The sequence below is a fragment of the Benincasa hispida genome, chromosome 9 (genome assembly GCF_009727055.1).
Source record: "Benincasa hispida cultivar B227 chromosome 9, ASM972705v1, whole genome shotgun sequence".
NCBI classification, from domain to species: domain Eukaryota; kingdom Viridiplantae; phylum Streptophyta; class Magnoliopsida; order Cucurbitales; family Cucurbitaceae; genus Benincasa; species Benincasa hispida.
This window is the reverse complement of record NC_052357.1, coordinates 22129422-22143077: the sequence shown is the minus strand read 5'-3', so window position 1 is coordinate 22143077 and position 13656 is coordinate 22129422. Positions and strand designations below refer to the sequence as shown.

Genomic DNA, 13656 nt, shown 5'->3' with positions numbered 1-13656 from the left:
ATTATTATTTCTCAAAAAATTATTATTATTATTGTATTTTATGGATTTTAGAAATGTTATTTGATGATTAATTTGAAATTAAAAGTTTAAAATCCACGTTGATACAATATGTTTTTTTCAATATTTATATATAACTAATTAATTAATTTAAAAAAATTGAATTCAACTGACAAACCAAACCGAACTAGCTCGAATCTTGACTGTAGTACAATATATACGAGAACTAAATCAAACCGAACCAACCCGCCGGCTAAAAAATTCGAATCGGAAAATAAACTTGATATCTTCTTTAGAGAAAAGACCAGAAGCTTCTCTCTCTTCTTCTCGTTCTCGCAGAATCGCCGATAGGGTTTTGGTTGGGTTTGCCATTGTTGCTCCTTCTTTGAGCTCTACAGCGCTATGCCTCGGTTCGTTCTTCCATATCCTTCTTCTTCTAACCCTCATTACTTTATCCTTCAATCAAATTTATACATCTCTCCATGTTTCACTCTATAGTCAGTGATGTGATCTCGTTGTATATATGCAGGTATTACTGTGACTATTGCGATACATATCTTACCCATGATTCTGTAAATTCTCTTCTTCTTATCTTCAGATGACAATGCCGTTTCCTTTTCGTTTGATTATTGCCCTTTTTTTCTTTTTTCTTTTCTTTTTTTTTTTTTTACTTTTTCATTTTGGCGTTTTCTTCGTTGATGCTGCAGTTGCTCGTCTTTATGATGAGTAATGTTTTTAGGTAATTGATTTTTAATTTTGAATGTACATATAAGTTGTTCGAAGAAATTGTAGGAGATTTTGGATTGATTTGACTGTGGTAGCTGTTGGGATTGGAGCGAATGATGAAGCAAATCGACTGTGTATTGTTTTTTTCCGTATATATCATGATGTTTGTGTGTATAAATGTGTTTTAAGAGAGGCTAGAACTTATGTTGGTAATTGGAAAGTTACAATGTTAATGATAAGAAGGCTTCTCATTTAGACTTAAATCTAAAGCAACAAATAATTGCGAAAGTTTCGGAGAGAGCACTCCAAGAAGCTGTATAGTTCTTATCACAGTGATTTTCTCTCTCTATTTTTGGAGCTATGATATATTTAAGACCAAATATAACTTGAAACACAGAACTACCATGGATTGATTCAGTGAATTGAGGTTGAGGTTAAGGAAGAAAGTGAGTTTAGAAGCTATTGGTTGAAAAACTATTGTTACCCCCTACTCAAGACTCAAAATTCTATGATTTTCCTTAGCAGCCAAATGTTGTAGGGTGAGATGGTTGTGGTTTGATGTTAGTTGAGGTGTGCAAAACGAGACTTAGACACTCGATAACCAAAAAAGAAAAGAAACCCTAAATTATGGCTACTTAGTAAAACTCGATTTCAAGTGGAATGTGCCAAACCTTTGGTTTTGTTGAAACTAAGGGTCCGTTTGGATTGAATGAAGAAAAAAATGTTTTTCAAAAAACTCGTTTTTATTTAAACACTTTTGATAAAAACTAATTAAAATGCACTTAAAAAGCTATTTTAAGTGGTTGTCAAACACTCAAATTTCTTCCAAAATGACTTATTTTTTAAACTAAACACTTGAAAACGTATTATAAACACACCCTAGATTGGCTTGCACAAGTAATGGCTTGTTTCAATTATACTTGATTCTTGCTTTCTACATGCAATAATATTTAGTTCCTTAGCAATTTCTGTGTGTGTGCGCTTTTATTTTATTTTATTATTATTATTATTTTTTTTTTTTTTGGGGGGGGTTGGGATTTGTGGGGCAGACTTCAAATTTTTGGACATGTTTGTCATTTATTGTGTTAGTAAGGCTTAATATTGCTCGTATTTTTTCAAAAAATTATTTATTTTTGGTGTCTCAGCCATCAGTGAGGAAGCAGCATAATGCAGGTTACAAACATAAGGTATTTTAATATTGGCCACGTTACAATTTAGTATATAATTCCCTATTCCGAGGGGGTTGAGTTTTTTGGGCCAGTTTAGAAATTGAATTTAATAGTAATTTGATGTTTTTAAGAACATACCACTTTCAAACTAAGAAGAACTTGGTTGGTTTCTTGGTTGTGGTTTTAGAAACACATAAAAAGGGGAAAAGTTAACTGTTAGAGCCTAGAGGCAAGATTTTATTGTTTTATAGGATTGCTTTCTGTTTACTGGAATACAATCAAGATTATGATTAGTATCTTTAAGTATATTGTAATTATAACTTTCATATCATTAAATAAAAAGACAAAATTGAACGAACTGTGGAAATATTAAAAATATCTTTTTTCAGTTCATTTATCCGACAACCCTTTTTAAAGAAAATTCTTAGTTATTTATTCATGGATGCACTCCAGGCAAATGTGCGATCATACTATCAACAATTTGAGGAGCAACAAACCCAAAGTTTAATTGACCAGAGGATCAAAGAACATCTTGGTCAAGCTGCGGCATTCCAACAGGTTGGTGCAGCTTATAATCAGCATTTACTTGGCCAAAGACCCCGTCTTCCTGTACTACCTACTCCTGTAATGCCGGGAGCTGCCCCGGGGTTAATGCCTGGAATAAGGCCTCCAGTTTTGCCTAGACCAGTTCCTGGTGCTCCAGGTAATTCACAGATTTGATATGTTTCAGATGTAGCAATTTTTTTAATGCATATCCCTTTGACTTTGATTGTGTTATTTCACAATTTGCATTTCAAACTACTAAAACCACTTGTTATGCTTTTTGTCTCAGTAAAAAACTTGAATAGTGGAGATATTTGACATAATAAGTGCCAAATTAGGATTTGGCATATCTCTGTCTAGTTAAAATTTGCTATCTATTGGTACCGAAATGATGTTTAGTCTTTTTTCTCAACAAAAAAATGACGAAACTTTGTTAAAGCATGACATGGAAGATGAGAGAACGATGTGGATTTTTTGGCCATGTTCTAATGAAGTTTCATCCTTAGCATGTTGAAAGAAGGAACAAACATTTCAATAAAGGAAATCGTTTTAACCACACATTGTACTACTATCTCTTGAAGCTGCTTAATTCAACTAAACCTCAAAATTTCGATTTTCCAGTTTTTTGCCTCGTAGTAAACCAAATCAACCAACTAGTATACTTCAAACCAACCAAACCGATTCATGTCAGTATCTATAGATTTTGGCTCGTGCCTCTAGTCATTACTGGATGGAATTTAAACCAATATAGCAGGTATTTAAGCATTAATATCAAATTGATTGAACTCCTGACCTCTGTCACTGTAGGATATCTACCTGCTCCTACAATGCCACCTATGATGGCCCCACCCGGAGCTCCTATGCCTGGCCAAGTGAACATTCCTGCTAGGCCGCCTCCTCCAGCTCCAGTTCCAGGGAGCGCACCTCAACCTTCTTCAACAAATGGTGCACCGTTGGCTCCACCATCAATGTATCAAGCAAATCCAGCAGCACCAGGAAGCGGAGGGTATGAGAGTTTCACCACCATGGCTCAACCTTCTGAGCCTAACCATTAGAGCTTGTACTTGTGCTGTTTGTGTATGATATCCAAAAGCTCTTCTAATGCAAACCGTGACTCAATATTTTAAAAAACCTGAAGAAAAATTTGGAGCCTTCGAGATTAAATGTAGAAAAGTTATTTCTAAGTGAGCAAAGGAAATAATTCTGGTGGTTGATTCATTGCTACTTGTTTGGAGGTAGAATACATAGTGTGATTACATGATTAAATGGGCAATTCTGAATCCGTTAAACGATGGATTCACTTTTAGTTTTCTTTATGCAATTTCAAGTTTTTGAGAATTGAATTTACTTGATCAGTTTATTCGTTGCCGTTTCATGTACTTCAACTAATTTCACAAGTCAAAATGTCTTATCTTACAATATTTAAATACTAAGAAAATTTGTAGGATGGTAAATTCTAGGTTAGTGACTATAGGATTCAACTTATTTTCTTAAACTTCATTTTGCCTAGTCTTTATTGACCACGAAACTAATTCAAATATATACAACTTATTTGGCATTCAGAAATGGTACTTTTTACTTAATTTGCTTAAATCATCATCCTCATTATTATTCGAATCATATATCATAAACATGTGTAATTGTGATATTTATCTTCAGTTAAACTTTTGGGCCGATGTAGAAACAATATCTGTATGTAAATTAGCAACTTTTACCCTCTTAATTGAAAGCTCGAATCAATTGTAAAAAGGTAAACTTTTAGAGTAATTTTAATTTCAAAATAAAGGAACGAATATGGCATTGTAAACATCCTTTAATTGGCTATGGTATAATGTATCAATATTCTTCACTTATTACTTTGATAAAAATAAATAAAGGACTTTAGTCCCTATACATTTAGTTTTAGTTCAGTTTAGTCCCTGCATTTTAAAAAAGTGTCTATTTTGGTTCATTCATTTTTATTTTTACTTTATTTTTAAGGGATTTGAAAATTTAAGGATCAAAATAAAAATGGTGTTGTAAATAGAATACAGAAGAAAAATGAAGCACACAAAATTATGGAGGGATGGATATTCATGATAGAAAATTTTGCCCAGAAAATTTTGGATTGATGAATATTCACAATAGAAAGAAAATTATGTGGAGCTTGAATCTTCCAAAATGCTCGAAGATATGGAGGATTATCTTTTAGGGTGGAAATACGTACCCAATGGATATGGAGGATTATCTTTTAGGGTGGAAATACGTACCCATCGGCCATTTTTACTTCCATTTCAATGGAAGAGCAAGTAATTCTACTTCTCTACTGGTTTTGGTTGTGGGCCAGAACCTTTCCTGCAGTCTATGAAGAGCTCATGCCTGGTAATGACAAGTGTAAATCAAAACAACAAAGCTCAGCAGCTGATAAACTCTCGATGAGAGAGGGAGAGTAAAAAGTTCAATGATTACTCAAAAACTTTATTCACCAACTCCTCAAAACTTTATTCCATCAACTTGTTGTCAATTAGTTGTGAGATAGAACTCCATACTTCTTTAATATGATATCATGGCTTATGAAGTTCGAATAAAATTTAGTCCGATAAATAAAATTAGAGTTTAATCCAAAAATGATGAATCTATGTAGACATCATTTTAAAAGGCATGTTGAGGATCCCATATTAGAAATATGGATTATGAATATACCTCACAATCTTAAAAAGATACATTTGCTACTCATTTGATTTTCAACTGGTTTTGAGATAGAAAAACAAATATTTTTCTAACAAGTCAACTATACCAAGTTTAAAAATACTTCTAGAAACAAAACTCGCACTTAATATATTATAGATTTGAGATCACTTTTGATAAGAGGTCTTAATAAATTAAAAAGTACTTTCGACTCTATTTGAACAAGAAATGTTCTATAGGTTACACAATTGTGTCCTAACTCAAGTAAACTTTCTATTTCTATCTATGTAGGAGTTATTCAAAACTCACTTAATTCCATGGTTTTTTTAGGCACATAGATTCAAACAGGCGCTGTTCTAGTTTAGCTTCACCCCTGCCTCCACTCTCATTCACAAAAATCTCAATTTCCCAACTTATTTACTCCAACCTAACTTTCGAGAATGGATAGGTCAACTTATTTAATCCCGAAAAAAGCAAGCTAATGTAACCCTTTTGTTGCTTTGATTTTCAATTTTGGGGATATCTGTGTGAAGATTACATAGATCCAGTCTACCTTATTATATGGAACCTATGCCTATGCCTAAAACATAGTTTCTCGTACCAAATCCAACGTATAGAGAAGCATTCAACGTATGGTAGCATTCACCACTATTATTCAGTCAGGAGCCAGTTCGACTCTCAAGTAGTTTAATATTACACTCGTAATAAAACCCAGCTCGAGAACTAGGCTGCAACTCCTTGATCATTTTTATGCTAATTAGTAAGCCTGGATAATGCTAGAGTCTATCTCTATTCTAAGAATTATTAATAACTTGTACCTCCGTTTGTTTGTTCTTTAGGATGTATGCTTTGCGTAGAAAATACTAACCGTTTGTTTTCAAGTTTCTGGATAACTATCCCATTCAGTAGAAGCTCGGAACTGTAAACTTTTGCTCCTGCAAAAAGGAGGTTCTAGCATTATTCTTGAGTTAATATTTTATTAAAAAAAAGAAAAAAGAAAAAAAGATAACAGATGTTTACTTATTAAAATGGGGATAAATCCAAACCTTTTCTGAGGAAAGGAACACAATCTGGATAATCTTCTTCGCATGAAAGAATAAGTAGATCGTCGGGGAACTTTTCATCCTTCCCCGTGAAAATCTGACTCCTCTCAAAAAGCTGCAAGGCGTTTAAACTTATGAGCAAATTTTCATACCAAAAGGGGCAGAAATTTACCGACTACAAACAATTATGGCCCATTTGAATGGTTGAAAATTAAGTTTTTAAATACTATTTATACCTATTGATTTCATTGTTTTACTGTCTACTTTTTTAGGAGTGTTTTTAAAATCTAATCCAAATTTCGAAATAGAAAATAATCTCTACTAGAGGATTTGCGAATCCCTACTGCTTATATTAAAACTTTCCAAGGCCCGCCTCATGGTATCCAGGTTGAAAGAGATAAATTGAACAAGTATGGTCGCCCTCTATTGGGATGTACTATTAAACCAAAATTGGGATTATCCGCTAAGAATTATGGTAGAGCAGTTTATGAATGTCTACGCGGTGGACTTGATTTTACCAAAGATGATGAAAACGTGAATTCCCAACCATTTATGCGTTGGAGAGACCGTTTCCTATTTTGTGCGCTTGTTTTTGTTTTTGAAAATTACCTAAAAATTAAAATATTTACTTAGAAAAGATGAAAAGTATGATAAAGGTTAGAAAACAAACACAATTTTTAAAAATCAAAAACCAAATAATTATCACAATACCCATGCAATTTGAGAACATTCGCAATTATGCATAAGCATGTATAGTCAGTACCTCACCCTGAGACATCTTTACCAAACTAGCAATGATTTCTTTACCAGGTCTTGTGTTTGGGGTGACGAGGACTTTGAAACCCTGCTAAGCAGGATGGGAGAAGAAAATGTAAGGTTTCTATAGCATTAACCAAATATAAACTTGGAAAAAGGCCCTGGGGTAGATGAAACTAAAAAACAAAATTTCACCTGTAGAAGTGGACATTGGGTAGCACGAGATAAGGAAACAGGCAAGCTAAAACCAATTTCCTTCTCCTTCTTAGTATCTCTTAGAATATAATTCTTTTCGTCAATAAAACAGCTTGCTTGTCCACAACTTTCAAGCCATGAATGCGTAACCACTGGTTTACCAAGAGCAATAGCCTCCAACATGTTCCTCGTACGAACGAACTTATCTGCTACAAAATGTGTGGCATCTACAGAGCTCGATGCAATTGATATACCCAGTTGTAAGACAACCTACAAAGAAACTAGATGGTAGATACACCTTTTGAAATAATTTGGTTGTTCATAGAAACGAGAAGTACAAATTTACCTTTTTTTGTTGCTTGAGGGTAACTTCATCCAAATGCTGGCTAAAGCATACTCTTACCAAAGCCATTGTTCTTCTTCTCCTCAAATCTTTCCATCTCAGATCAGGCATCGTCTCTGAGACACCTAATCTTGCAAGCACTTTCGAAGATGACTGTGGTAGCATTAGGTTACGTGTTGTTTTGTGATAAACATCAAATTTTGATCTGGACCTTGATGTATTCTTCCCTGCGGTAAAACATAGGACGTTACTAAACCTGGATTACGTTATCATGGTATAAACAGAAATATCTCAAACTAAGATTACAGTTAATGATCTCACGCAAAACATTTCAAAAACATTTTTGCAGTGCAGACCATTAATGTAAAACATGTTGCACATTGCTTATTTAACTTGTATAATTCCTAGGCAACATGCAGAACATTTGGATTGATTCTGCTAATCAGGACAGTTGACTTACTGTTGGAATTTCTGCCTACTGACCCATTTTTCATTAAGGTGGAGTTGTTGCAACTTCCATCAACTGCTAAAGAAGTGTTGTTCTGATTGCTTGATCTATTTGGATGACTTTGGATGTTCCGAGGTGTTCTTCTCCTTCTGGGATGGCTCCGTAAACCAACCATCAAAGGGGTGATGGTAACTTGAGCTCCATTAGTGAGACCTCGCTGACTCAGTTGGCAACTACCTGTATCGCTGAGTAGATTGGAAGATGTGGCTGAATAATTTCCCCCATCGGGAGACTTTCTATAATTTAACTGTCCCTGCACCGCCAATCTACTTCTTTTTGCTTTTCTCTTATTTGTCAAAACTAGCTCCTGACAGTCATATTGTGCCTGAGATGTATTCAAACACTTTGCATTAAGCTTCCTCTTAGATTGCAGTGTTCGCTTTGATTTCCTATCGACGCCACCTATAATTTGAGGATAAGAATTATTCAAATGTGGTTTATGTTCTACCAAAGAACATGAAACATTATCGAGGGCATTCTCTGGACTGCAAGCATTGGCAAGATTGTCAATGTTTGGGATATAAGATAGTGCTTCCATTGCCTCAGCAGCTATTTGAGTACTAAAACCGATATCTAGTTCCTCAAGTGCATCTCCCTGGTCGTCCGTAGATTCAAACTGTTCCTCTACTAATTTTGCATTTGGTTCCTTGTTGGACTTATTCTCTATTTCAATGCTGTTCATCCCATCTGTCTCTAATGAATTGATATCTAATCTTGGATGTGGTAAAGTTGAAGCAGTTAAATCAATCTGGAAATGAATGCCTGCACTTGCTTCCTCGTCTTCATACTTTTTAAGCAAACGATCTCCTTCTTTATTGCTCAGTTTCGCGATATTATGAGGCTTGGTTGTGTATGACTGTCCTCTGAAATTACCGAAATCACAAGTTGCCTTTTTGCACTTGCCAAATGAGTTGCATTCTGGTTCTTGGTTGTAAATGTCCACCCACTCAAAGCTCCTTGTTACGTCAATCGACTTCCTACCTATTCTCTTTGCCAAACTTTGAGGTCCCTTAATTCTTGAAAGAAGAGGTGATTGCACTCTAGCAGGCTTTCTGTGGCCAATTCCTTGAGAAGGATTTAATTTTGTAGTACTTAGAGTTACAAAATGATCCACAAAGCCAAGAGCATTGACTTGGGTTGACTCTCCGGGTTCTTGAGAACTGCAATAGCTTAACCTTGCAGAAAATTGAGATGAATCCTTCTCCATGTCAACCCCATTAAAACAATTTGAAGAAACTTGTTCCCCTTCATACAAATTTATAGACAAGTCAACCAAAGTTATTATTAAAAAAAATAATGAAGAGAATAGAAAAAAGGGTTAAATCAAATGTTTACATTTTTATTTCCAGTGGTCCGTAAACTTATAAAATGGCAAAATTTTAAAAATACTAAATAGAAATCAACAAAGTACATAGACCAAAAAGAATGCAGATGTTTTAAAAGTATATGGACCAAAACAAAGTTTCAAAAGTATGAACGTGTAATTACATATCAAAATATAACTTATATCTAAATTAAGAAAAATTGTCTAACAATATCATGTTCGAAATTGAAGCAGTGAGTATGGACCTGTATCGCATGGCTTCTGATCATAACAGTGGAAGTCCAATGCCATATTCTCTTCTTGTGCATCACTTTTAACTTCCTGTCCCGCTTCATTTCTAGACAGGGAGCTGGAAACTCTAATCATTCGACTACCATTAATTCCTTCATCCTCGCTATCAAGCACAACATCATCCTCATACTCGAAAGTAGGAATGCATAAATTCTCCGAACAATCAAGTTCATCCACCATTTCTGTATCAATGAGAGGACTCTCCAAACGAACAACGCGGTTATCATCAGATCCTACACTGTCCTCAAAGGCCAAAGTATTCTGCAGTAGCTCACAATCCTCATAACTCCCACCGAAATCATCATTTCCTGATTTTAAGACCATCACAAATAAAACAAGACGCTACTAAGCCAATAACGTGCAAACATTATGAACCTAGGTAAAGAAAATCGATGAAAACACAGAAACCTCCACTGTTCAAAATGTAGCAACGATCAATCGATGATGCAGATAACGAATGATTCCATTTAGTCACTTTATAAGTCGTTTTCCGATCGATTTCGCTTGAAAACTTAAATATATTGAAGATTAGCGATGATTACCAGAAACTGACAATGAAGATGGAGAATGAAGATCAACGACACGAGTCTGGATATTGTTGACGGCTGCCATTGGCATTGTTCGTAAAGATTTCGTAATCAGAAACTTTCATCGGATTCGAAACCAAGTCCCCTTGTGGAGAGAAATACAGAAGACATTTTTTAATTGATTTGGTAAGAGCATGAAGTTTGTGGAAATGAAATGGAGGGAAAAATTTGGAACGGTTGAAGTTTTATTTAATATTTGTTTAAATCTTTTTTAATGGAGGGAAACACTCCATTCTCCCAATGATTGAAATGATGTACCCGTAAATCAATCAATATATATAATTTAATTTGTAAATAAAAATAAATGTTACACTGGCCAGAACAAGTAATTTACACGATCTTCCTCCCTAAATGTTGGAGGTTAAAAAAGATACTATACTAACATGTGCTAACTTCGGAGGGGTTTGTCATTCGAATATATATATTAAAAGACTTTTTGTTCATCTACTGTTATTTTTTTTTAGATGGCATGAGGTTCAAATTTGTAAAAGTGAATGTATGTTAATTGTCATCGAATAATGCTCCTTTTATATATTTTTTGTGATTGAAATAACTACTTTTTGTTATTATTTAAGAAACAATTTTATACATATTGCGGTCAATGTCTGTTTTTATGTTTTGTTATCCTCTATCCACTAATATTTTAAAAATAAAAAAAATATGTTTTAAAAACTAAAAAAAATAATAATAATAATTGTTTTAGAGTTTAAAAGTATGTTTGTTGAAAAATATGAACATTATAATTAAAAAATTGAAATAGGACAAACATAAATAAATACATAGAACGAAAGAAGAAAATTATTATCATATGGGATTTAAATTTTGATAATGGATACATTGTTGGGATTTATGTCCTAACAACTCGTAGTTACTTTTTTTCTTTGATATAATAGTTTATTATTTTAAATATGCAATAATGAGTTATCCGTTACGGGGAAACTCCAAAGTCATTTCATGAGAACAGTATGTAGTGAACATACAGGTGGATCATGTTCAAGTAATAACCTAAGGGTCTATAGTATATGGATAAGGTTGGATGTCTTATCCTAGCAACACTGTGACCCATTTTGTAATAGTTACAAACAATGTGATTTAAATCTTTCATGTAGAGACGTGCGAGTGGGGTATCCTATTCAATGAGATTGTATAAGACTGGACCACGAAACACTTAATTTCTCTTTGTAACATCGCTGACTAAAGAGATTAATATTTCATAGAATAACCATGTAACTCGATCTCAATCCCGAACAAGTTATAGATTCATGTTTATGAGGGCTATCCTTTGATGTGTATGAATGAGAGTGGTCATAGTCGTCGACTCAATAAGCCTATCATTTTTGGAATTTATCCAAGTAAGGAGTTGGGTAACATAGCTACACAATGATGGAATTCATCCATTCCCATCTTTAAGGTAAGTAGATGAGCAGTTCCCTTAAGTGCTGATTTCGAGTCTTGAACAAAGGGTATTTGCCCTCTCATTGGTCTGATAGAGACTTGGTGTATGTTATGACCATAAATACATTGTTTATTATATGGATTAGTGGTATTTAAGAAGTAAGACGTAATTATGAGAGTGAAATGGTAATATGATCCAGTTGTAATTACGAACAACTCGTGAAAAATTGACTTGAAGGAACCCAATTAAAGGTCCTTGAGCAGAAGTGGATTGTCCCAATTTTCAAAATTTACAGAATACATAATTTTACATAAAATAACATAAAATATGCATTTAATTCAAAGATTTACAGCATGCTCGAAAACATGGAAAAAAAAATAAAAGTAGATTTATGAACTCTTACCTTTGAAGATCTAATCTTCACTGGAAAATCCCCCAATCTCCAATTGGGCACCATCGCGAAGGAAACCTTGGTATTCTCTAAGATGAGAACCCATAAGTTTGTGGGCTCTGACTATTTTGATAAGGATGGAAAAACTAGATAGAGTTGAAAGGAGGATAAATCAGAATATTACAAAAGCTTCTGTTATGAAAAAACTCAATGTGGAAAAAGAAAACAATCGTTCTGTTCTAACCCAACTTCTCACTAACGTAATGGAGAGAAATAAGAGGGAGGGAGTTAGTAACTCCCATAATTGTTTTCAAAATAGATTAAAATAAATTAAATGACTAAATTAATTTATTTAATAAAATATTTAATATATATTTATATAATAACTATCTTATTAAACTATATGTTATATCAGATATAACATATAACTTATAGTTTCTATATTGTATCAAATACAATGTAATCTATAATTTCTATTCTCCCATCAACGACATTTATTATAAATCTCATTTATATTAAATTTGGCTTCTTATAATTAATATTTAAATTATTTAAATATTTATGTCCTCTCAAATATATTTTATATTATAATGTATCAAATACATCATAGTAATTATATTAGGTATTATTAAAAATAAATTAATTATATCATATATAATTAATTCCCTCAATTAATTGAACAATTTAAATTAATCCAGAACTGATTCTCATTTATTCTCGTTGAGCTACTAAGGGGAACTCATGGACTTGTAGCTTGAAGCTCCGACTGTATGTGAATAATTAATTAAATTCTTTAATTAAATTATTCACTATCCGTTAACTGTCGAATACTCCACTAAAGACCGACAACTGCACTCTTCACACTATAGATATATTTTATGTGTCCATTATATATAACCAATCAACAGTACATGATCTTTCACAAATTGCTCATAAGTACAGTTGGATCAAAATTACCGTTTTGCCCCTATAGTTACATCCAACTCCTTAAGTACCACTAATCCCTCTAATAAACAATAAATAATAGTTCGACTATGATCAAACCCCTCTCAAGCCAGGAGAGGATATGACACCACATAGTTCAAGCCCCAGAATCATCCTTTAAGAGAGCAATTTTTCTACTTGCCCCAACATTAGGGAATTAGTGAATTCCAACTTGTGTAGATATGTTCCCAACTCCCCAATCAGACGAATCCCCAAAATGGTAGGCATATTAAGTCGGTAATATGGACACTCTCACCCATACAAATCAAATGACCGCCTTCATAGGCAAAAGTTCATGACTCACTCAGGATTCATGTCATGTTACCTATGGTCATTATGGTGAAATCCAAGTCTCTATTATGAATGACGTTATATAACGAGACTAAACATTTCTTGGTCAGGTTTTATACAAACTCCTTTATATAAAATATGCCCTCTCACATATCTCAACATGAATGATCAGGATCAGATCATTTGTAGCACTCTACAACGATTATATAACATCTACAAAACGGGTCATACTCGTAGTATCACCAAGATAAGGTATCCAGTCTTATCCATCTATTATAGACCATTTAGGTTATCACTTAAACATGATCCATTCATATGTCTCTACATATATGTTTAAACTACAAGATAACTTTGGATATTAGTTTATTGATTTGTGGTTAATGAAACTAAAATTGAAATAAAACATCATATATTTTATTAAATATATAATTAAGATATTCGTACA

The 13656-nt window shown here is 33.5% G+C and overlaps 2 protein-coding genes across 4 annotated transcripts; one reads left to right on the top strand and one right to left on the bottom strand.

The window, feature by feature from the left end:
* The first annotated feature begins 249 nt into the window (after window positions 1-249).
* On the top strand, window positions 250-3676 carry LOC120087120 (U1 small nuclear ribonucleoprotein C). 2 transcript variants are annotated; one of them, XM_039044008.1, is made up of 5 exons: window positions 251-407; window positions 527-569; window positions 1869-1910; window positions 2346-2595; window positions 3243-3676. In XM_039044008.1, the coding sequence occupies exons 1-5, from the start codon at window positions 400-402 to the stop codon at window positions 3488-3490; spliced, it is 591 nt and encodes a 196-aa protein (XP_038899936.1). In that variant the 5' UTR covers window positions 251-399; the 3' UTR covers window positions 3491-3676. The 2 variants fall into 2 exon arrangements, with proteins under 2 accessions (XP_038899937.1, XP_038899936.1); XM_039044009.1 differs by lacking the exon at window positions 1869-1910 and having other exon boundaries at window positions 250-407.
* A 789-nt stretch (window positions 3677-4465) lies between these two features.
* Window positions 4466-10272, bottom strand: LOC120086657. Of its 2 annotated transcripts, XM_039043396.1 has the most exons (9): window positions 10105-10272; window positions 9517-9870; window positions 7900-9192; window positions 7443-7666; window positions 7097-7366; window positions 6909-6989; window positions 6149-6260; window positions 5971-6037; window positions 4466-4793 (listed from the first exon to the last, which is right to left on the bottom strand). In XM_039043396.1, exons 1-9 carry the CDS (start codon window positions 10178-10180, stop codon window positions 4730-4732), a joined length of 2541 nt encoding a protein of 846 aa, XP_038899324.1. In that variant the 5' UTR covers window positions 10181-10272; the 3' UTR covers window positions 4466-4729. The 2 variants fall into 2 exon arrangements, with proteins under 2 accessions (XP_038899324.1, XP_038899325.1); XM_039043397.1 differs by lacking the exons at window positions 4466-4793; window positions 5971-6037 and having other exon boundaries at window positions 6148-6260; window positions 6914-6989.
* Window positions 10273-13656: the final 3384 nt, after the last annotated feature.

Bases quoted from the DNA above. Each gene is read 5' to 3' on its own strand.
- LOC120087120 (XM_039044008.1), top strand. The intron at 570-1,868 runs GTAAATTCTCTT...TTGGTGTCTCAG, and splicing joins CATATCTTACCCATGATTCT to CCATCAGTGAGGAAGCAGCA. The intron at 2,596-3,242 runs GTAATTCACAGA...CTGTCACTGTAG, and splicing joins ACCAGTTCCTGGTGCTCCAG to GATATCTACCTGCTCCTACA.
- LOC120086657 (XM_039043396.1), bottom strand. From the start codon at position 10,180: ATGCCAATGGCAGCCGTCAACAATATCCAGACTCGTGTCGTTGATCTT. The intron at 7,667-7,899 runs GTAAGTCAACTG...GTTTTACCGCAG, and splicing joins AGTAGGCAGAAATTCCAACA to GGAAGAATACATCAAGGTCC. The intron at 6,990-7,096 runs GTGAAATTTTGT...CCTGCTTAGCAG, and splicing joins CCCAATGTCCACTTCTACAG to GGTTTCAAAGTCCTCGTCAC.